At 42.3% G+C, this 25,250-nt stretch overlaps 1 protein-coding gene across 3 annotated transcripts in view; it reads right to left on the bottom strand.

Annotated features, from left to right (window-relative positions):
* chd7 (chromodomain helicase DNA binding protein 7) overlaps positions 1-25,250 on the bottom strand; it is a 114,940-nt gene that overhangs the window by 72,364 nt on the left and 17,326 nt on the right. For all 3 annotated transcript variants that reach the window (XM_063218197.1, XM_063218198.1, XM_063218199.1), the window contains exons 4-13: positions 22,281-22,431; positions 12,935-13,060; positions 10,999-11,064; positions 10,084-10,133; positions 8,796-8,910; positions 7,891-7,974; positions 4,382-4,519; positions 3,670-3,791; positions 1,336-1,579; positions 410-586 (exon numbers count right to left, since the gene is read on the bottom strand). In XM_063218197.1, the coding sequence (XP_063074267.1) occupies positions 410-586; positions 1,336-1,579; positions 3,670-3,791; positions 4,382-4,519; positions 7,891-7,974; positions 8,796-8,910; positions 10,084-10,133; positions 10,999-11,064; positions 12,935-13,060; positions 22,281-22,431 (1,273 nt within the window). The remainder of the gene's footprint in view (positions 1-409; positions 587-1,335; positions 1,580-3,669; positions 3,792-4,381; positions 4,520-7,890; positions 7,975-8,795; positions 8,911-10,083; positions 10,134-10,998; positions 11,065-12,934; positions 13,061-22,280; positions 22,432-25,250) is intronic.

Genomic DNA, 25,250 nt, shown 5'->3' with positions numbered 1-25,250 from the left:
GAAGTGTTTTTTCCTGTTGCTCTATGGAACAATAAGCTTTATCTCTATAACCCTCACATAACTTGACCTAGCTTGGGAATCAGGGAACCTGAAAGAAACGGAAATGTGAACAACTTATGCATCGGTAGGTCCAATACAAAATATTCTGTAGCGGTCTACAAATACGACAAAAACGGTCTAGATTGCTGGCAATCCATCACAAAAATTCCAAACACAGCGTGGCATTCAATATTTTGAGATAGGTGTGCGTGTTGAGTGTGAGTGTGTGAGAGAGATGGACAGGGAGGGAGGGGGAGAGTGAGAGAGCGAGAGACGGGACATTGGGGGAAATTAGTACACATTTGTGTAAAATTCTGGAACAATGTGTGAAACTAGCACAGCAAATTCAACTCAACGAAATATAATTTACCATGTCCATCAGTTTCAGCCCTTCGAGCAACTTGCAGTTGCGATTTTTCAGACGGTGGGCCTCGTCGATGACAACACAGCGCCACTGCACATTGCGAAGCTCCGGACAATCAGTCAGAATCATCTCAAATGTCGTGATGACTGCATGGAACTTGTAGGCCCCCTTAATCACCTTCCCCTGTTTCATTAAACAGATTCATTAAAATGATGATTAATTTCCTTCCAGTTCATTTTTTTACTTTTTCATTGTATTAAGAGACTGTTCAAACGTCCTTTCATCTGTGTGAGTTCTTGAGAACATGCTTTGTAAAACTTATACGATTTAAAATGCATTCTGCCATGCAATACAAAAATGCTAATTTCTCAAACATTCAAGTCGTTTGCAACAAAGCTCTTCACATGGATTTGCCATTTTGATTAAGATGGCAAACAGATGAATGATGATCTCCTCCTCCTCCTCCTCCTCCCCATCCCACCCTCCTCCTCCCCATCTCTCTCCCTCCCCCCCCCCCACCCTCCTCCTCCCCATCCCCATCTCACCCTCATCTCACCCTTCTCCTCCCCATCTCTTTCTCCCTACCCCCCCTCCTCCTCCCCATCCCCATCTCACCCTCCTCCTCTCCATCCCCCCCATCCCCATCCCACCCTCCTCCTCCCCATCTCTTTCTCCCTCCCCCCCATCCCCATCTCACCCTCCTCCTCCCCATCCCCATCTCTTTCTCCCTACCCTACCCCCCCCCATCCCCATCCCTCCCTCCTCCTCCCCATCTCTCTCTCTCTCCCCCCCCTCCTCCTCCCCATCCCCATCTCCTCCTCCTCCTCCCCATCCCCATCTCTTTCTCCCTACCCCACCCCCATCCCCCCCACCACACACACACACACCCCACACACAACACACAACACACACCCCCCACACACACAACACACCTGTTCATCCCTATAGTTCATTTCATAGGTCTGGATGGTTCGGCGACTTGCTTGACTACCGTGGTAAACCACAACGTTCAACTCTGTCCACGTGCGGAACTCCCTCTCCCAGTTTGGTATGGTAGAGAGTGGTGCAATGACGAGGAAAGGGCCATGGATCCCCTTCAGGAAGATCTCGTAGAGGAAGGTGATCGACTGGATGGTTTTTCCCAGACCCATTTCATCAGCGAGTATGCAATTACGTCTACATAGTTGAATGAAAAAACCAAAAAAACAAATGTGCATACACATGGAGGTGAAAAGTCAAAAGCGTGATCATTTGTCCATTGTACTTACAAAACAAATATGCAATTCCATCTACAGGATTCAAGATTTTTGTCACATGCTTTCTTGTGTTGGCACAATAGAGCTCTTCAGCGTTGACGTCAACTTGTATGCGGCGTTTGGACTACCGGTTCCATGGCGATTTTTTACATTGCAAAACGCCATAGAGATTCAGGTTTGGCAAAAATATAAGTTGCACGGCAACAACGAACATTAGCGTGTCCCCGCATCCCTTTCTCATTAGTGGAACGGATCGTATCATCATGTTGGTGTATTCACATGTTAAATCATGACGATTATAATTCAATATTGCTAACCCCTTTCTGATCATTAAAACTTCCGAACTACATACTTTCCTTTGGTTGCCATGGGTACAACCTTCCGCACGTACATGCCGTTAGATACAGGCGCCGCTTCTGTAGTCGCCAAAAGCTTCCGGGTTTAGCATATGGACGCAACATCGTATTTATGTCGAAGTTTGACACAAAATGATCAACCATGTCATACCTACAGCCTATTTTTAACACCCTCGACAGTTTGCGGGGGTTCGCTAAGCGCGTGCTTGCACTCGGAGCTTATTTGAAATTTACCCCTATTCATTCCCAATGGAGGCCGGAAGCCGATAGGAACCAGGACGTCCTTAAATGCTAACATGAAAGACTACAATCTACTACATGCTTCCGCTTCCGCTGAAGAACTCTATAGGCAGTGAAGTGAAGGTTGAAACCGCACTCTACAGTGTAGCTATAAAAAATAAATAAGAGGAAAAGATTATTCTTTTCATAAAAGAAAAAGATGACCGAAGAATTAAAAAATGGGGCCCTTTTGTATTCCTTTTGCTGGCATTTACCATGGTGGAGCTGCTGGAGGAGAGCCCTACAATGCGATGGGGCCTTAGGCAATAGTGCAGTCTGGTTATTTCTATAACCGACTCTGCAGCTAGGGCAAGTGCTTCCACTGACACAGCAGTGGCTCTATATTTTGCCTCGGACCCCCAAATGGGTAAACATGGGGCCCTTTGTTTGCCTTTTGCTGGTATTTACCATGGTGGAGCTGACTGTTGGGGGGCCCTAACATGGGCAAATTCGAGTTTATTTGTCCTTATTCATACTTGGCATGTCAAAGTTCTTCATTTGGCATTTGTGCATGAACCAGCAGTGCAGACACATATGAACTCTTGTGCAGGCCCTCTGAGTGCATTTCTAGATCTATTTATTTCGATTTATTGTTTCAGAGTGCAGACCTCCGCCAAGGAAGCCATTTGAGAGACCATGTGACTGTTACACTAATGTCTGGAATGTCAAAATTCGCCCCATCCCACAATGGTGAAGAATCTTTTTAAAAGGGGCTCCAGGTAGGATTAAAAGTTTAATTAATCACGGTCCCGAGTCAGCTGATGCTTATGAGAGTCATTAGTAAGTAAATGATGGCTCTCGCGACCACTTCCGCGGTCCGCTGTCAGAAAACCCCACATGCAACTTCTGACAGCGCGGTCCAAAGAAGTGTCGTGGGAAACACTTTCCATTTGAAAACATTACTTTACAGATTTTTTGTATTCAGATTTGTATCAACTGCTGGCATTCCGTGATGAAAAACAGTCTCACATTGAGTTTATTTGAACAGCGCTTTTTCATTGCGGTGTAGATTTTGAGACAGGGATGCCACGGACACTGCGCAAACGACGTCATCCTACCTTGTGCCCCTGGATTTGGATCGTGATCCGGATCACCACTAACAATTAATCAGTAGTTCATTGTCATCTTCAACAACTCCAAAATGTCATCAAAATCTTTTCATAACTTCGTTATCCTGCTGACAGACAGACAAACCAACCAACCAACGCAACTGAAAACATAACCACCTTGGCGGAGGTAAAGAAAGAAAGAACAAAAATCCATTAAGCTAATCAATTGTTTCCCGTTTTGCCATCAGTCTGACAATAGCAGGGAAGAAGCCATTAAAAATCTTGCTTTTCTAGTAGAAATACTATACACTGAATTGGATACATACGTGTTGAACCAGTTAAAGAGAAGCCAGTTGACTCCTTCCAACTGGTATTCCCTGAGTTTGTTGTCATTTTTATAATCCCTGGAAGCATCTGATTTCACCCAGTCACTGGCAGGGGGTCGCTCCTGTTAAACAACAACATTTTCTTTAAAACTCCCTTCCTGACTGGGAATGTCATTATGGATTTATTTAGGCATTTATGCAAGAAGCCCGGAATAGTTTCAGATTCTAGTTGGTGTGGTCATTGTGTGTCTGTGTGTGTCTGTGTGTGTCTGTGTGTGTCTGTGTGTGTCTGTGTGTGTCTGTGTGTGTCTGTGTGTGTCTGTGTGTGTCTGTGTGTGTCTGTGTGTGTCTGTGTGTGTCTGTGTGTGTCTGTGTGTGTCTGTGTGTGTCTGTGTGTGTCTGTGTGTGTCTGTGTGTGTCTGTGTGTGTCTGTGTGTGTCTGTGTGTGTCTGTGTACAAAGGTTAAGTGCAGTACCTACGCCAACATTGACACAGCTTAGATTGGATATTTTGGTTACTACAAATTTGACACATCAATATCTCCATAACAGGACACGTCTGAAAATGGTCTTCATTACACCTCTTTTATCTTGACAAAGCTTTATGATCCAGTCTCATCTCAATTTTGACAAAATACGTAGTTACCACACTATGCCTGTGCAGGGCAGTGAAGTTGGTTACGTGTACATGACCAGCTCTTCTACTTGCTCACCACGTGTGTGAGGTCAGGCTCCCTCGTCATCACGCGATCGAAATCTTCAATCTTGCTCGGGTCAACGTCAGTCTTCAGTTCCCAGGTGCTGTCTTCGTAGGGAAGCGAGCACCATTTCACCAGGTACAGTGTCACAGTCTGGTAAGATTAAAAAAAAAACAAAAAAAATCCCCATTTCCCCTCTGGTTACAATGGATCCCCCATTAGCTGGTGCCATAGCAGTTCGCTAGTCTCCCTGGGGGTTGTTTCAGATTCAGTACCATTCAGCATTGTAAAATAAAGCACAAGTTCAAAGCAAAAGTTCAAGTTGAGTAAAGTACATGAAAAAAAGTTAATAATTCAGAGCCTTATGCCGTGTCCAGACCAAGAGCGAACTACGCTACCTGGTAGCGTGGGTAGCAGAAGAAGTTTCGCCTTGAAGTCGCTGTATTCGCTCGAGACGCATCATTGACATGTTTGATTCAGCTAATCACATAACGGCTCTTGCTTGACAGCCTGGGACATTCAGAGATATGAACGTTCCGATTGGCTTTCGCCGAACAGCGTCAGAGCGAATTCGCCTGCGATTAGATTTAGTTTAATCGTCAAAATTCGCTCTGGTAGCGCAAGAAGCTTCGCTCCTGGCGAATTCGCTTTGGTAGCGCAGATCGCGTGCCCTCCATAGAGAAATAATGACTTCCGTCGCTTCATTCGCTCCGTTCGCTCCTGGTCTGTACACGGCATTATTCATCTTTTACTAGCTGGATTGGACAAGCCAAGCATGTGAAATCAACATCAAGATTTAAGAACGTCACAATAGTTTCCCGTTGAAAAATTTAAACAGAACCTGGGCCGTGGCTCAAACGGCTAACGCCAGGAACACAGTCAGGTGAAACGAGTAAAGAGAAGCGAAATTCAGTTTTCCATCAACAGTCTTCAGGCCGTTGTGAATCAAATGGAATGAAACATTTGTTGTTGGTTTGATTGGCCGCCGCAGGCGAAATTCGCTCCTCATTTGCATAATATTAAAATTATTTTCGCTTTGCTCCTGTACGCTTGCCTTAACCTCCCTCATAGGAATGAATGGAAAGTTTGCTATGCTTGGCCAAATTCACATGTATGTGGCGCAAGACTGCACTATTATACTGGGGACTCGATTCCTCGATTCCTGCCCGAGGTCATTTCCTGATCTTTCCCCATCTCCATCTCCCACTCACCTACCATCATCGTCTCAAACCATCCTTTGTAAATGACAGCATTCTTGACCTTAATTCCCTTGGTTTTAAAACCAGTGAGAATGGTTCACCTGTCAAATGCCTGGGTTTTCCTATTAAAACAGAAAATGTAGATTTCGTAGCTTTCATGTGGCAGTTGAATTTGGAACACGTGTTTTGTTGTAAAGTGATGTCCACCACAGAGCCCATTAAGATCAGATTGTGCCAAAGATGCTGTAATAGTAAGACGCATCAAACCCCGCCTGCCCAATGCAAAAGACTGTGCTAAGTTCAGTCTCCTAAGGGGGCATTGTCGCCTCCTTCTCTTTTTGTGGTGTTAGGTGGTAGCTTGCATAAGAGGTGCGCTACCGCCATCTACAGCACTAAGTGAACTCCAAAAATTCTCAATCTAAAGTCTCTTAAAGGTCTCCTAACCTAAGGTCTCCTAAAGCAGTGTTTCCCAACCAGGGGTACGTGTACCACTAGGGGTACGCGAGCACACCTCAGGGGGTACGTGGAGAAATGTAATAATAACAAATACATGGAGTGTAGCCACTTTGAGATAGCAGAATAGATATAGAGCATGGGTGACGGGGGTACTCTTCATATGACAACATGGCCTAGGGAGTACACAGGACAAAAAAGGTTGGGAAACACTGTACTAAAGGGACGTTCACCTGACATCACATAGATGCCGGAAAAGTGTGGGCTTGAATCATCTCTACCTTTTCCATTGTCTCTTTATGGTTCAACCAAGGAGACAGGCACACACTGCAAAGAGTCTTCTCTCCCTTGCCAAGTCCTCTTCTCAGGAGTAACTTGAACATGGCAAGTTGCATATTCCAAAACTGTTCTGTGTAACACGAGTCTGCCTCTTCTAAGCAAAGTATGTTACCAATGATGCTAGCAGGACTCCCCTGCATAACCAGCAAACAACAGCACTATACAGCTCCAGGCCTTTTTATTAGAATACCATGAAAAAGTTGATTTATTTCCATAATTCCATCAATAATGTTAAACTGTCATGGATTGTAGATTCATGGCCCAGTTTTTTAACTATTCCGATCATTATTTTTTTTTCTTTTTATATACGTTGGCCTTCCAGCTCAAAAAACCCATGAATTGGGGAATTCGCATTATTAGAATATTGTTATAAAATAACTTTTTTCTTCATCAAAATTTGGGTCACATTAAATCAGTTGAAATTTGGTACTTTCTACATAACATGCAATGGTCAATACTTGGTTAGGACATTCTCTGTCTTAATAACGGCCATGATGTGTTTAACATTGAAGTCAATGGCAAAAACAGTGCATGGGAGTAATGGAAGGCCAGATATCCTTGATGCTTTGCCGTCAGCTGTTCTTGTTTGTTGACCTGGTGACCCACACTTCACTCTTCAATATACCCGTAGATACCCATGCTACGTTTTGGTGTTAACTCACCAGTTTAATTCTAACTCACCAGAAATAAAACCCCATTCATTTTCAATGGGGTTTCATTTCTGGTGATTTAGAATTAAACCGGTGAGTTAGCGACAAAACGTGGCATGGAAATCTACAGCGTATATTGAAGAGTGAAGTGTGGGACACCAGGTCAGCTATACAAGAACAGCTGACCACAAAGCATCAAGGATATCTGGCCTTCCATTACTCCCATGCACTGTTTCTGCAATTGACTTCAATGTTAAACGCATCATGGCCGTTATTATTAATAATATTAAGACAGAGCGAGTCCTAACCAAGTATTGAACATTGCATGTTGTGTAGAAAGTACCACATTTCAACTGATTTGATGTGCACTGATGTGAAACAAATTTTGATGAAGAAAATTGTGATTTTATTACAATATTCTAATGATGCGAATTCCCCAATTCATGGGTTTTTTGAGCTGGAAGACCAAAATGTGTAAAAATAAACAATTTAATGATTGGAATAGTTAAAAAAACTGGGCCATGAATCTATAATCCATTACAGTTTAACATTATTGATGGAATTATGGAAATAAATCAACTTTTTCATGCTATTCTAATAAAGTGGCCTGGAGCTGTATAGCAAAGTCACTCCACATGCCAGCCTTGCCCTGCGCATGTAGAGTGAATACAAGTAAAATAACAACATTTTATTCTGTGATTAGGCCATGTACATTCCGTTTGAGGAGTAGCCTCACTACACATTTTTTGAAACACGACCCAGTTCAACAAAGTTAATGGACAAGTCATCAGCCAATCACAGAAGGCAATTGCATAAGAAAGATAAGTGCATACTGACTGCTGCACACCAGTCATGTTTTGCTCAGTCATAGTAGAGAACTTACCTCTCCATTCTCATCCGTTGATTCAGACACGTCTAAAACTCTGTCAACTTCGACATAATCTGGGTTGAAAGGCTCATCATCCATCTGCCACACATCACCGGAAATGATTGGTTAGGTTGAAAGCGATACATTACAATCTCTGGAAATCAGGTCATTTTACACCTCCACTTCAGTTAAATGATTGGGTTTTACCTGTATTTTGTTCTTACAGCCATTGTCTTAACTATCATCTTAGCTTAGTAACTAGAAGTAGCATCAACAGACTAGCACTTATCATTGACTCTTATGGATCCAGCAAACAGCTAGCTGGACTTATGGGATTCAATGATATATGCCATCTTGGAAGTAATATTTAGCCTACCAGACTCAGAATGTCTGGAAGTACAACAGAAAGGTAAAACTCTACCATTTAACTAAAGTGTATGCAAACTTAGCTCATTTCCAGAAATGGCACAGTATTGCTTTAAAAAGTACACAAAGTATTGGAGTAATGCCCATCAAGCCATACAAATGGAAACAAATACAACTACTACCCGTGTCTACCCTTAAAATTGCAAATGCACTTTCGGTTTATGCATTTTGTAACCATTTTTGTGCAAGGGGGCGCTTGTTCAAAAAAGGTTGAGAATCACTGCCCTATCCTGTTTAACCCTTTTCTCCTTGTGTGTGCACATTGTATATGCCATGTCAATAGTGTCCCTGTACCATTTATTCTTGTGTGTGTGTTTTTAGATTCCATGTCACATGGGTCATGTGTCTTGTAGCTTATATGTAAGGACATCAGTCTCACTCATGTATTGTAGATATGTAAGGACACCCATCTCTCATAGTGCAAAACCAGCTTACCTACGGGTACCAATAAAGTAAACTGAACTGAACTCATTCTTATGATAACACATGCTTACCTCACTGAGGAAGTTGCTGAGCGCCTGCTTGGCCTTAAAGCGTTTCACCTTCTGGTGAATCCTCTTATCTTTCTCCAGTTCCTCCAATGGTGCCCAACGACAGTGCAAGTAAGAGCTACAAAGGGCAGATGGAAAGGGATGAATACAGTAATTACAAGGAATCTCATCCATGAGACAATTATATTCAACAATTTAATGACTGTTAATGATTCCTTTATATGGTCAAATGTCCAGATCACCTCCTTAAAGGTGCACTGTGTAGGATGGTGGCCAAAGTAGGTATTGCAACAATGCTTCTCATTGAAACTGTGCAGCCTATTACATTTTGTGCAGCCAAATTTGATCTTTTCATGAATATTTACTGGGCAACAAACTAATATTTACTAGTATGAACAAAGTACAGGAAGCTTTTCGGCTAAAATGTAACTTTTTGAACATTCAAATGGTAGCCTGGCGAGCCAGACACGTACAGCTAAAAGCTGTACAGGGGTCTGGATGAGCTCGGAGAGTGTGTGGGCGGGATAAACGGTTGTCTATCAAAATGCCTTGGCACTCAACGCCACGCAATAAGATGGTGGAACAACCAATCCCCACACACTTCTGTTTAACGTCACAGCTGTCTTTCAGAACGTACAAGCAACACGCAGCATGCTACACGGATCCATTGACTTTCACTAGCTTAGCGACATATTCCCTCTTTTAACTTGTCTTAAAGCAAGACAACGCTTAACATGAAAAATAAGACACTTCACCACCTTTATAAACCCCAGCCAACGATGTTAACTGTATTAAGCCCCAAAATAGAGGCATACCCCTTTAAAGGTAGAGTGTGTAGTTTGCCATAACAGTGTATTTGCAGAACGTATGTGGCCCTTTTATTTGTTACCTTTTTAATCTTTATTTACCACCATCTTCTCTATTTCTGGTAATTCAAAATGGCCGACATTGATGGTCTGAGCAAAGTAGAGCAAGTTTTGCAGTCAGTGAATATTAGTTTATTACTTACTAAATGTTCATGAAAATATCCCATTTGTGAATCGTGTAATCGTCAAATGTATTGAAAGCTTTACTTGTAAATTAAGTTTAAAAAAAACAAAAAAACAGCAGAGGCATTCCATAGATTAAGCCTACCCTCTGAGAACTAAGTTTAAAAAAGCAACTTTGCCAGAACCAACCAGTAAAGAGTAAAGATCCTTCTGCTTAAGATTTCAATTTCTCAGGTTTTTTTGTGAATACCAGTGGTGGAAAAACAAATACTCAACACAAGAATCAACCAAGTTTTACTTACAAATTTTTGAATTTGACAAAAAACTCCTCCACTTCTTTTTCAGACTCCTCCTAAAACAAAGATAAAGAGAGAGATATTGGAATTTTAGACAACCACACATTTCATCCAAGAGAAAATAAAAAAACTCAACTGAACCAGCAAGCAGATTTTGACGAAAAAGTTTAGCCGAACAGCCATTAACTGCTTTGCCGAAGCCTTTGATGTGTAATGTATAATGTATAATGATGTATAATGTGCCTTTGATGCGTTGATCTAATCAGCCACAGCCGTGAGGAGGCTTGGCTACCTAGATACCTAGAAGCCAAGATATTTAAATACAAATACAGATCCAGGCCAAAACATTTGAATATCATGAAAAAAGTTGTTTTATTTCCATAATACCATCAATAATGTGAACTCATGGAATGTAGATTCATTGCTCAGATTATGAACCTTATGGCCTTCCAGCTCAACAAAACCATAAATTGAGAAGTTCACAAAATTAGGATATTTTGATGTGACCCGAACCTTTTCCTTTTTTCAAAAGAAAATGGTGATTTAATTAAATCAGATGAAATTTGGTACTTCCTAAATGACATGTCAATGTTCAATACTTGGTTAGGAATCTCCTTCACTTAATCACTGTTTGACATTGAGGTTAATGGCAGGTGCATTGCATGGGAGTTATGGAAGTCCAGATATCCTTTATGCTTTGCTGCCAGCTGTTTTTTTGTTTGTTGATCTGATGACCCAAAATTCCCTCATTATACCCTGTATATTTCCATGCCACATTTCGGTGCTTTGGTGGTATGGATATTTAGGCCGATAGAGGCGTAATGCCTGACTTGCAGTTACATTGAGCTGCTTTGGTGTTTCATTTTTTTAGTAGTGTAGTGTAGTGGTATAGTGCATTTCTTCAAATTTGTTTTCACTTACCCCTGTCTTGGTGAGACGAATGCCCATGATCTTCTCAACAATCGGGCCCTCCGCATCTGGAACCGCCTGAGAAAAATTAACTGATATTTTTCATTTTATAAAACCACAAGTAGAACAAGACCTGCGAGATGTGTGCAATCCCTCCAAGCTGGGATCTGAAAAGCGAAATGAAAGTGTGCTCTGTCGAGTCACGAAAATCAGTAGATTAAGATAGCAGTGTTTCCCGCAGCGCTTTCTTCGCCAAAGACGCGACACCGCCTCGCCAACGCTCCTCCAAAAAAAAAAAAAAAAAAAAAAAAAACCACACAGCAATTGCTAACCTACAACTCCCAGCATGCCCGATAACAGACAACACTAGGAAAAGACCTGCCCCGCGCTCTCTCTCTGAGAGTCGGACTGGGGAGGGGACGAAAGCTTTTCAGTAGCATGCATTGGCTGGCTACTACAGCAGTGAGCGCAGCGCTCGAAACTAAGGTATCACGCTGTCCTGGGGACCATAAAATGTTGGGGGAACACAAAGTTATCATCTCTGGGACAATGCCGGGGCAGGCCAAAAATATATATGAAAATATTCTAAAAACATGATACTTGCATTAGGCTACACAGGGACATTAACTCAACACCAGCGAAAAAAGCTACAGAAGACTTTCCAATAACACTCGATGCATTGTGTTCTAGAATGTTAAGATTTCACTGCTGCGTCTGCAAGCATAGGCCTAGGCCATTCTTATGTTCGGAGCACATCCGAGTGCTGACAGGTTGTTCCGTCGGTTATGACAATTCACCCTGAACTAGAAATGCTCAGAGAAAACTGGCTTTGGACAGTTTATTTTGCAAGCCAACAAGGATATATTCCAGTAGACGTGGTTAAATTGTGAGAGGAAGGGAGTTCGGTTTTGCTAATATTTCAGGTAAGCAACATCCCCAAACATTATGCGCAGTTGCCTGTTGCCACCTGTCGCGTATCTGCCCAAACACCAGACACCCAAGCTTCTTATAAGTAGTTTAACCCTCATTCATGCATGTTAGAAACTGCCTGTACAATTACTATCCAGTAACATAAATAGTTGGGGAAATGGCAAGCAGGCTAACGGAGGTAGTTGAACTTGTTAGCCAAGGACATCAATCCTTTGCATTAGAATTTGGCTGGAAATGAAGGCTAGATATTCTTAACATTGTCATACAACAAAAGTTGAAGTATCCATGTATTCTTTCTGTGCTGGTAAAAGCAGGAATGCTTAGTAGCCACGGTCTAACTGACGAGGGAAAAAGTGAAAAAATGAAATGTACATGGTTACTCAAGGCATTTTTCTTTACAAGGCATGGATGTTCATGATTTAACACCCCTTCTTAAAAAAAACCCCATGGGCCCAAAGACTCACCACCTCGTCTAAGCAAATTCCTGAGGGAAACACTGGAGGCAGCCTTTATAGTACCCAAGGGCAAATTCGTCACAGCAGAGCATGCATCTAGAACAGACCTGTCCACCCAACTGTACATTACATTTACAGTACATATGTTCAAGTTTAACACTTTCAGCATTTTCATTACACTTTCAAATATCTTTGTATGCATCAATCCCTGTTATTTATGTGCCCCCTTGGATTTTCTTTCAGCCCCCCCCCCATCCCTTCGTTTTGCTTTGTCGAATTGTGGGCACACCAAAGTACATTCCTGGCAACTGTATTTTTATTATGTTGATATGGCTATAATAAACTTGAACTATATGCACAATACAGCAGTGTTAATATTAAACATAGGTGAGGTGGGGAGTCTCATGCCCACAAATTATGGGGGAGCACAAAATGGAGATTGAAGTTTTAAAAAAAAACCCAGCACAGCACATTTAGAGACATCATTAACACATAAACTGCATTGGACACCACAAAGAGTGGAGGTGTTGTATGGGGGACCAGTGACAACGTGAGCTACTGACCTGCTGCTCAGAGGCCTGGGAGGGGGATTTAGGACCAGTGGAGTCACCATCTTCATCCTCAGAGAGCTTGAACTCAATTTCCTCAGTGTATCGCTTCCTTTTCACTTGTCTGCTTGACCGCCGCTTCTGCAACCAAAGTCAGAACATGCATGGTATAAAATAATGTAAAAGGCAAAGATAAGGTCAGGGGGACAGATATGGCCTGTCAGATGGTTCAATCCGGCCCCAGACTTGCAGCTGTGGTTTACACAAGCTGACTACACTACCTTAGGGCACACTTCAAAACTCAACCCAAAGGGCAAGACACCACAGGTGAAAAGGGCATCAGAAAAATAAGATGACATTTCGGTTTTGGGTCATTTCACGTGAAATCAGGCACTTTGGGACCCGACCGACACAGATTTCAATCATACTTGCTGTTGCTGTTTATTAGCAAGGTAGCACCCCAGAACTGCATTTGTGTGAATCTGACACCAATATTAAGGGAGAAACAGACTAGCGAAGATTTACACATGAGGGTAGGACACTATGCATTCAGCCTTGATTATATCAGTCAGTGTAAGTCACAAAAATATGTCCGTGGTGTTATTTGAAAGCTCTTTTCTGGCTCTACAAATTACACAAACAGCATGGAACACAACAACCCTCAGAATATGAATTATCATAAATTGACAAATTAAAAATTTGAATATCAAAAAAACTAAAATGGCCAGTTTCTTGTCTAAACACAGCCTGCAATGTCATGAACAACACCTGAAATGCTGGTGTTTGGTTCTTTATTAATTTCAGAGACAATGGGACTCAAAAATATGGCATCATACAAATCACCTAGTAATAATATGGTGATACCATAGTAATATCACATGACAGCATGTCTATCGCAATATGTGAAGGATGGAGATGGTCCATGAGGATGCAGGAAGTTCAGTTTCACCTCTCCAGTGCTCTGCATACATTTCTCAACACATGCTAGCCACTAGTTGCCATCATATACAGCTACAACATACCCTTTGATGCTCGAACATTTAAAAATCCTTTACTGAGCTTATTCTTTCAACCCTGCCTTCTGTGAATGCTTAAAATGGTCTAGCTTCCACTGCCCATTGACAATGGGCAGAAGCCGTGTAGTTTTTGAGTACTTGGAATAGGGACCGACATGGGTGCAGGGCCCACCGGGAAAATGCCCGTTATGCCAGATGGCCAGTCCAGCCCTGTCCCTGACACTACTCTATTACTACTTCATTACAGGTCATTTCAACCTTTATGTCCCATTATCTCTGAAATGAATTAAGAACCAAACACCCCATTTTCAGGAGTTGTTTATGGCCTTACAGGCTATGCTTAGACAAGAAACCAGCCATTTTAAAATATAAGTTTTTTTGATATTCAATGTTTAATTTTTCAATGCATCATAATTCATATTCTGAAGGTTGTTGTATTCCATGATGTTGAGAAATTTGTAGAGTCAGAAAAGAGCTTTCAAACAATACCTCAGACATCCTTTTGTGACTTACACTGACTGATATAATCAAGGCTGAATGCATAGTGTCCTACCCTCACATGTAACCCTTTGCTAGTCTGTTTCTCCCTTAATATTGGTGTCAGATTCACAAAAATGCAGTTCTGGGGTGCTACCTTACTACTAAACAGGCACAGCAAGCATGATTGAAATCCGCGTCGGTCGGGTCCCAAAGTGTCTGATTTCACGTGAAATTACCCTTTTCAGAAACGGTGGTCACAGCTAGTGTTGCACCAATACCCGATACCTGGCTATGCAGTATTGGCCGATACCGATACCACTCTGCGAGAGCGAGAGAGGCCGCATGCACTTGGGGCGGAATTACGCGCGCACCTTTTACGTGCTTTCATCCTGCGCGCATTCTCCCCTCTTAGATATTACCACACCCCTCACGCGTCACTACGAAAAACAGCGCGTAGCCCATGGGCGTGATACATGCTAAATGGGGGGATGAGTCTTCGCCGAGTTCATCAGTTGTGACTACCAAGAAACTACAGAACATGGATTTTCAGATCAACCATGTGAAAACCTCGGCGGCCCATTGAAATCCAAAACCAATCACTTGCCAAAACTTATCGTGCAAAAGCATTTCAAAATCTAACCTCCGCTCCTTTTCACAAACACAAGGGGACTAGTGGAGGTGAGATAATGAGATGGAAACGTGATGTGTCCCATTCGCGGGAACACAGCTTGGCGTTTTGGTGCGCAGCAACAGGTTGATTGAAATAATAGAGTTTGGTGTGTTGCCTAGACAATTCCGGAAATTAAAAACTGATTTAAAATGCTGATCATTGCCTCTTAATTCCCACAGTAAGAAACACATTGTATTTGCTGACTTTAACAAGTCCGACAAGCGGACAACAGATGCGCCCGTCTATGCCAGTGGTTCTCTGCCTCTCCCCGCCCAAAAGATGTTCAATGTTGAAATTACAATGTCATTTTTTGTTCTGTTTTTTATTTTAAGGAAGAGAATATTTGCAAAACAAATATATATAACAAAGCATCAAAATGCTTAAACCATGTCAGATCAAATGCTAGACTAGACTCAGACAACACAGGCCAGAAGGTGGTCAGTCAGCACCATTCTTACATTCAAACATGGAGGGTAACATAGCCTACACAAGACAAAAATATAGCTGCAAGCAGCAATGCGGGGCCAAGCAGGAAACTTGCCAAAGTTGCCATGGCAACAGAAGGAACTGCAGCGCCCCCTTTGGCCCAAATCTCGCCAATGTTGGGGTGCATTCCTTGGAGGGGAAAATGGGGAGAGAGACGGGGAGGGTAGGCAAAGGATCTGGCCTGGGAATCAAACCCGGGTCAGCCCCATGATAAACATGCCCTACCAGTTGGACATGGCAGGGCCCGTGCTGCCCTAAGTTTATATTGAGTAACACATTTCCATTCCCTCTCAAATTAGTCTATAAAATATCAGCAAGTCATTTCTATACTTGAGAGGCTTGCTTTTTGGACAGCAATTATAATCCTCTGTGATCATTCTATTTAGTAAAATTGTTTATATGACATACAATAATATGGAAAAGAATCGGGAGCCTACTGAAAATAGATATGTCCTTGAAATCCTAAACATAAGAATCCTATAGGCTGCAATGTAATGTTGGCCAGCCTTTTGAGAGACTGGTCTGAGGAATTGGTGTATATAGAAGCAACGTGTGTGTGTGTGTGTGTGTGTGTGTGTGTGTGTGTGTGTGTGTGTGTGTGTGTGTGTGTGTGTGTGTGTGAGACAGAGGAACCGAGAGAACAACAATGGTCTCTCTCTCTCTCTCTCTCCCTCCCTCCTTCCCTCTCTCTCCCTCTCCCCCTCCCTCTCCCTCTCCCTCTCCCTCTGTCTGTGTGTGTGGGGTGGGGGTGGGGGTGGGGGGNTATGTGCAGGGGCTGGGGCAGTGGGGCTTTGGGTTGACACTAGAGCAATAGCAGACTACGCACACACCTAAGCTCTCGTCTCTTGTGTGTCCAGAGACCCCCTGCCGAGAATGGTGTCAGTGAACGTGCGCAGGTGCCGTTGGCAAAGGGGACAGAGAGATGAGAAAAATCCCTCCATTCTTTCCACAATTTTGAATGGCTGCTGAGAGCTGATAGTTTTTTCAATCGTTAGGAAAATCCATACCTGGGTGCAGCATAGTGTGAAGATGACCTGTGTACCAATATTTTGAAAATTGGGAGTACGGTTCAAAAGCTACAGGCAAAAATGTAGCTAAAATTTTGACCTGCTGGTGGCGCTACAGAGTTTGAGCTGGGGATCTGATTTCTTTTGTGGTAGGTCATGGGATGGACTACTATGTGTGTACAAAATCCCTGCCCAATTCGACAAACGGTTGCTGAGATATGACCTCACTTCCTGTTCCGCCACGTTTACGACAATTTTGATTGGCTCTCACGGCTAAACGATAAAAGATATCCAATATTCCTGAAGACCCCATGTGTAGCTCAGTACAGAGATACTATATACCGAATTTCGGGTGAATTGGTCAAAAATTGCCGAAAAAATAGCATTTTTATTGAATTTTACAAAAGCTAAAATGGCGGGAAAACTATCCTGGCGGAAAATGACGTCATAGGGTGCGTTGGATTCGTCTTGGCCCAAGGATTCCAGGGATACCAAGTTTATGAAAATCGGCCCAGCGGTTCAAAAGTTACAAGCAGAAATGTACCTGCAACTTTGACCTGTTGGTGGCGCTAGAGCGTTGGGGCTGGGGACCTATAAATTGCTGTGGGTAATGCTGAGCTGGGCCCGAATGTGTGTGCCGATTTACAGCATTTTCCTACGTACGGTTCTATGGGCTGCCATAGACTTGCAGAGGGAGAGGAATGGTGACTAGAGAATAATAATAATGAAGAAAACCTACTAACTCTATAGGGGCCTTCGCCAGCTTCGCTGCTTGGCCCCTAATAAACACAACACAGACTATCATGCATCAGTGAGACATTATACATTATTTCCAAAACAATTTGGCCACGTGAGATTTAAAAGGAAACATCGCAGAACATCATAGTAAATATTAAACAGACAACCGTTTGTCCACAAATGTCTCCGTCGACCCCTTGATATTTTGGCCTGTTGCTCCGGACCGCTTCCAGGCGGAACGAAAATAAACTAATCTTTGTTCCTAGACGGCACTATTTGTGAAGCAAGGGGTCCATCGTCAGTATGCAGCGGTGAGGCGGTGACAAACGCAAAACGGCAGTAGTAAATGCTTATTAGTGTTACTGTATGCACTTATAAAAACAGCGGTAACTTTCTAAACACACTAAACTCATATTTTAGCTGTTTATTATCATTTTGAAGCGGCTTCCAATGATTGGGAAACGAGTCACGGCTGTATTAGCACAGCCGGTTTACCCTCTCTGGTTCTATGGGACAAAGATGGCTGACAAAAAGCGTCACGGGCGGGCGGGCGGACGGACGGACCGACCAACGGACAGACAGGGCCTCTTATAGAGATCCGTGGGACGCATCTAAAAAGCGCTTCTCCGCTGCTCTGTAGAGCAGCAATGTGACATAAATATAATTTGGAAATATGTGGATCTCAGCTGTCCCGTCACCATATGACACTTGCATGCATGCTTAAGAATGAACAAGGAATTCGATCATCATGAAAAACCGGAGACTTCATATTCTGTCGCAGACATGGTCATGCAATGCCATGCCAGGACTTAAACATGCAGCTGATGAGGTGTAGTAAAGACCAGAAGCGAAATGCCAAAGACGTGCTCTGATATGTAGGCCTACCTTTTTACGTTTAGCTGTAATGAGATTCAGGAAATATTTTGTCTTACAAAAACAGACAGGACAACCTGTAGTCTACCTCAATACAAAGGGCGGGCATCAGTCCAGAAAGTTTAATTGGCTATATGCACATATGCACGAGTTCCAATAGATCACAAAAAGTGGAGGTGTTACAATAACTCCTTTTCTTAATGTGGCTAAAACATAGTAAAAATGGTGAAGGTTGATTTTGAATAAGCCTACAGACGACTGGAACAGCACTCTAAAGTCTGACGTGCCTCGTCCACTTGCACATGGTGCAACGAGGTGTTTTTGGTTTTGGTTGCAGTCCGTGGGCACAACATGATATGATCCTCATACTGATTAATTAATTACTTGCTCTTGTTTGTAAGTTCACCGATATGAGAATATGCTCTGGGCAGCTCCTCATATTTGGCCACAGTAAATGTAGAATGTTTATGTGGAACTGTGTAGTTTGGAAATACAACAGAGAATTGAGTTTCAATTTGGACTCACGGTGATGGCAAGGAACATCAACAAAGCATACTGTGTTAAATGTTCAAAATGGGAGCCAAGCGAGCATCAAATGCAATATTACATTTTGCCTCATAGTGGCATTTGACCTTACTACAGCCCTTTGGTGTGCGTAAAGGCAAACGTGTGTAAGTGGACGGGAGCTTAGAATTAATTTGCATGAGAAACTCCCTGATTTTGGCCTGGCCCCACCCAAAGCACGCAACTGGTGAAACCACGCGTAAGCCCTGCTTAAGGGGGATTCATAGTAGCACCTCCACGGAGGTGCAGCACAGAAAAGTAGCCACCACGCCCCCCTGTGTAGCGATAAAACAACCCCTGGCTGCGGTACACGCATGGTTCTCCCAGGCTGAAATGTCCTTGAGCTGAGCTATGCTCTTGCACTGTGATTGGTCAATGTGCTTGCAGCAGTTCAGCGAGTACTCGGTCCCGATAGGTCAGTGGTGTTCTATTCTTCTACCCTACCGCGGAGGTTTGAAGGAAAAGGAAAAACACGATGCGGTTGACTTGGCAGGAAATCACTGGAGTTTACTTGACGGGGAGAAGAGAAACGGTGTTTTATTTCAGTAGTGCAACTCACAGAAAAATCAATTAAAAATATCCATAAAAGGCCATCATGAAAATGATATAAGTTTGTAGTGTGGTAGTAGCAAAGAAGCCGCTTTGTTCGTTTGTAGTGTGGCAGCTAGCTCATTAAAACAGGGTTCGCTAATGTCCTGTAGAGTTTGAATGGGTTTGGCTGACAGTTGCTAAGCTAGCTGTTAATATGGCCATTAGATACCTAATATATTTAAAAACAGCTTTTGTTTGGCATTTTAACCACCTGAACTGTAAAACATGAATAAAGAGAGAATCTTGTATGCCATCATTCATGTCTAATTACGCCACAACTTTCAAAATAAATAGCAAGAAGCATCTTTGTTAGTGGTAGAATTACGTTTCAGGTGGCTAGTCAACTAGCTTTGAGTTTGTAATGACTGATTTAGCTGGCTAGCTACTACTAAGCCCCAGGTGTGAATGGTCATTCAGGCTGTCTATTGTCTTTTAAAACGGCGTTTGTTTGGCATTTAATCTCATGTAATACTTGACTAAAAAGAAACTGATGTTGTACCATCTAATTATGCCCCAACTTTTAGAAGTAGGCTACTGGTGGAATATCACGTTTTAGATAGCCAGCTGGCTAGCTTTGTGATTCATTCTAGGGACTGGGCTCAACTGAATGAGTTAGTTCGCCCCCTGTTGTCACAGAGGTGAATTGACGTCATCAACGTCGTTGAATTCTCGGCGGGAAAAAACACCACGCCCTTTCCTGCATTCGCACGCAGGACGACTATGAGGAATATAGCCCCCGCTGACAGTAAGTCTATGCTTTACCCCAAGTCTGCACAGTATGACTATGTATCAGGCTTTAGTCACTGAGTTGAGTAAGCGCGGAGGCGTTGTTGCGCTTTTTTTTCACTTAGGCGGGTGGGAGAATACAGCCCTTGATGAATACTTTGGCTGAAAGTCGTGAGCAGCAGTTTTCACCAGAGCTGGGTGAAAGAGCTTCTGGTGTGGAAGTTCACTTTTCATAACTACGTTAATTTGCTTTCTAGTGTCAAGTTCAAGGCTGTGTTCAAGTGTCATACAAGCATCTGTAAATGGTATTGGTGCCCTATTTGTTGGTACTCGCCAATATCGATACCACCATTTTAGTGCCGATCTGGGCCCCATCCGATACTGGCATCAGTGCAACACTAGTCACAGCTGGCAAAAAAAACTGAATGGTTTTGGTTTATGGTGTGCATTCCGCCAATCCTAGTTGCTACTGCCACTGTAAAAAAAAAGTGGCAGCATCAAAACTGAAATGAAGTTGTGTAATGGTTTAGGCGAATGAGCCAGCAGTCATGGGTAAGCGGTTAAGGAGTCAGACTTGCAGACCAAAGGTTGCTGGTTCAAGTCCCGTACCCGCCAGGTTGCTGCGGGGAGTAATTAACCAGTGCTCTCCCCCATCCTGCTCCATGACTGAGGTGCCCTGAGCATGGTACCGCGCCGTCGCACTGCTCCCTTTTCGGGCGGCATAGGGGGCTGCCCCGTTGCACAGGTGAGGCATAAATGTAGTTTCGTTGTACGCAGCTGTGTAATTGTGTGCTGTGGAGTGCTGTGTCACAATGACAATAGGATTTGGAGCTTCCCAATTGGGCTTTCACTTCACTTTCATCAAACAGCATCGTTAGAAGTTACGAAAGCAACATGGAATAAAAAGTAGTAATAACGCAGCATTTCATGTTTTGAAGTAGATTAACAAATCATTGGCTGCAGATGTGTTTAAGTAACAAAGTAGCTTCAAATGGTTTTTCAACCAGTGTTTCCCATACATTGAGGAAACTATGGCGGGCCGCCATAGTTTAAATTTGGCCGCCATAGTTTCCGAAAATGTAAAAAAAAAAATAAAAAAAAAATTTTTTTTTTTTTTTTTAAATTTACGATTGCCGTTTTTGTTAAAAACGATTTGAATTACGATTTCCTTCGCATTTTCCTCCTGGAGTAAATACATCCTATAGAGAAAACCACAAGTGTTTGAAAGACAGAGGGATCAAAAGCCTATGCAAGTTGTTGTATAGTTGACTTGGGTTTGGGAGCAATAAAAAAACCTTCAGAGAAGGGACAGTTGGGATGAGTTTACTAACACTCCCCAGGCTTTGTTTTACAGTTGTAATGAGTTAGGTGACAGGCCTTCATTGACAAGGCAGAGGAGACATCGGGCTGCATATAGAAATTAATGTGTAATGAATGTGAATATACATAAATGTGTAATATGTTGTTCAGCCCTTTTAATGGGAGGAATTTTGAAAAAGTGGCCCTGTGACCAGCACCCCTCATGTAGAATGTGTACACCTATGTGTGTGTGGGGAAAAGGCATAGCCTACCCTCTTAGACCCTTTTTGTTTATGCGTTAACAATTTCACAGTAATCTTAAATTCTTATCTCTGCTCATCTGCTCATCTTATCTCAGCTATTTTGTTTTATTATTTTTTTCATTACATAGACCCCTGCATGTGTATTATGTAGCCTTATTTCTCAAAATATAAATGGCTGAAATGTAGGCCTAGGCCCATAGTTTCTCCATGCGCCAATGTCATACAGTACTCATTGTTTTGCCATTTTGCATTTACACTGCGCGAATACAACCCCACTCCACCTCCCCCCACCCCCCCCCCCCCAAAAAAAGGCCCGCGTGAAAAGACCCCCCCCGGACAAAAAAAATCCCGGCTGCCCCCATAGTTTCCAAAATTTCTGTGGGAAACACTGTCAACTGAAGTGTTGACCCTATTCCCCTGCAGTGTCTTGCCTTAACAAGAACCCAAAGTGTATAATATAGTATAATAGTATAATATAATATAGTATGTAATTACTTTTTGCATCATCTTTGTTATACAGTAGTTCTGTGTTGAGTCTATAGCGAAAAGAAAGCTACTGCCTAAAATCATTTGAATCTACATGAGAAGGTCACCAACCAACTTCCTGTACCCAGGTTGTCAGAACTCTGAAATGCCATGACTAATTACCTGAACCCCATCATCGTCCTCCTCCTCCTCCTCGTCATCATGAGAGGGGGGTGGCGTCTTCTCTGTAGTTTCAAAGGTAGCAGATGGTTCCCTCTTCCGCTTGGCTTCTTTCTTGGTGCCCTGAGCACCATCAGAGTCTGCCTTCTTCATGCTGTGTGCAATTAGAGAAAAGGGGGATTTAAACTAAATTTTACACAGGTATGACATTGTCTTGCCTTTAAGTCACTTGCTGTAAAAATATTTCAGCTTTGTTTAAAATGAGTAATCACACAGTTTAGTTCACATAAACACAACATTTCTTACAAACTTGTATAATATGTGCATGTGGTGGCATTCAAACAGACAGCAAGGGCCCTGAGGAAGCACAAAAACGTCGGTGGGCAGACACCTCCTCCGTTCTAGTTTTGGTGCAGCTTCTGAAATCGCCAAAATTTACCCAACACCACAAGGGAGTAGAAATCTAAACTGGGATGATCTTTTTCAGAACTGATAGCATCAAAACTGTATGGTGTTGGAGATGAAGAATACAAAGTAGGGATGCACGACGTATCGGCCAGATGTATCGGTATCAGTCGATATTTGACATTTCTCAACACATCGTACATCGGTCCGGGTAAAACTGGGCCGATGTTAACGCCGATGTTTTTTTTTAATATGTTACGGTTTTAAAAGATTGGACTTGACGGTGACTTTCATTGTTTGTCTTCTAATTTGTGTCTATTTTGTATCTAATTTTATCACAGGGAGTTAAAACGTGCTTTTGGAAGTAAGAGGACATTCAAAAATTCTGTTTATTTGCATGATTGTCATCTCTTTAAAAGAAAAACATCGGTATCGGTTAATATCGGTCATCGGCCAAAACCGCAATATCAATATCGGAATCGGTCGAAATTTTTGACATTGTGCATCCCTAATACAAAGCAAAATATAATCTCACTTTCGGTTTTCCCTGAAATTCATTTTGCAACCCTGAACAAGACTTGTTTAAAGAAAGACACGAAATACAAGATAACAGGACTATTGGACATTAGTGTAATGCATGTGGCGCACAGAACACCAGAAAAACAAAGCATGGTGCCTGGGATTACAGTAACCCACAGCCACGGTCACCAGGGCAAGGCAAGGCAAGTTTATTTGTACAGCTAATTTTGTACATAAATGCTTTACAGAAAAGTAAGATAAAAAATAAATAAAAATAAAAAGCACAAGGAAAGTGAAAATTGAATAAAAAAAAAAGAGTTAGAGATAAAAGCAGGAATTAAGAAAACGCAAAACAGGAAATAAGTAGAAAAGACAAATCAAAATAACACCAGGAAAATGCATGGTGCAAGTTCTACCTTATCCGCCCTGCCCCCTCCCCCCTTCTCATTTCCACACTGAGAACAACCTTATTGCCTTGGTAACGGTCTGACTCACGTGACCTGCACCTGTTCCTCGGCTGGACGCCACTAGCTCAAACCATCTGCTTGCCTCTTGTCAGTTTGCTTACTTGTGTCTCTTGTTGTACAACCCCCAACCGCAGTGGCTCTAGCGACTTCTAACGCCATCTGCAAAAGCTAAAAGAAATGGTCTAAATCATGGACGTCAAACTCAGATCTAGAGGCCAAAACCATGTCATTTTATTAGCCATTATTTATTTTATTTCAAATGTGTATCACAGTTGGCACAGATACACGATTAATAGCGGAACAAGACTTGAACATGAAATGTGGTTTGTCACCAGGATAAGAGTGGGCTCAGGTCCAGTGAAACAGCTCACACTCATATCTTGGCCCCTAGTCAATTTGAGTTTGACAGCCCTGGTCTAAATGACTACAGGTAGGTCGAAAACAGACAAAAGGGCAAACAAAGACAAGTGGAAAGGGAGTTTGAAGGGATGGAAGTAGGGCTGAAACAATATTATATCGAACCGAGAAATCGTGATACGTAATCACAATACTTTATCACGGTGCAAGGAGACAAAATCATGATAACACTTTCTGTGACACTTGAATCCATGTCAAAATTTGTGGTACGAACCCAATCGTGAGTTGAGTACCATTACAGCTTAGATGAAAAAGATGACTACACCTCAAGGGGGGGGGGGGGGGAGAGATTGGCTCTTGAATTTTCAAGACATTCAATCCCTTAATAATAAGATGGAGCGTTATGCAAAGACAGTTGCTGAAGCCAAGCAAAGTTGTTGAAGCCAAGCAAAATTATAGTTTTGGAGGAATATATGTGTACATTTAAGTTGTAGGCGTCTTCTCAAAATCCTAAAAACTTTCACGTTTTATATTTTGGGGTGGGTGTACGTTCATGTTCGTCATTCACGAGAGACGACAACTTGTTAAAATGCAGTTTGAACAGCAATAAGAACTCAAATGTCAAACACATGGCTACGTACTCCACCCATCAACAAAACCAGCATGGATAATTTAAAGGGGCAGCCGCTTCATTCAAGACCATGAACAACGAACCAGTGTTCATTTTGACAGGAATTTTTAATTAAGTTTTAGTTTTAGTCACAATTTAGTCATCTAAATCTTTTTTGTTTTAGTCTTAGTCGACGAAAACTAAAATAATTTTAGTCAACTAAAATATTACATTCATTTCCTTTTGTCTACACTTCTCTATAAAATTGTCAAACTAAAATACCATTTGGGGAAATCAATGATTAAAATGACATATTGTAATAAAATATTGTCAAAAACTGCCAGAGCGTCTTGGGTCATTTCATGTGAAATCAGACACTTTGGGACCCGACCGACCCGGATTTCAATCATACTTGGTGTGCCTTTTTAGTAGCAAGGTAGCACCCCAGAACTGCATTGGTTTGAATCTGACACTAATATTAAGGGAGAAACAGACTAGGAAAGGTTCACATGTGAGGGTAGGACACTATACATTCAGCCTTGAATATATCTGTCAGTGTTAGTCACAAAAAGATGCCTGTGGTGTTATTTGAAAGCTCTTTTCTGGCTCTACATA

Source organism: Engraulis encrasicolus, chromosome 16 (genome assembly GCF_034702125.1).
Source record: "Engraulis encrasicolus isolate BLACKSEA-1 chromosome 16, IST_EnEncr_1.0, whole genome shotgun sequence".
Classification (NCBI taxonomy): Eukaryota; Metazoa; Chordata; class Actinopteri; order Clupeiformes; family Engraulidae; genus Engraulis; species Engraulis encrasicolus.
This window is presented reverse-complemented; position numbering and strand designations above follow the sequence as displayed.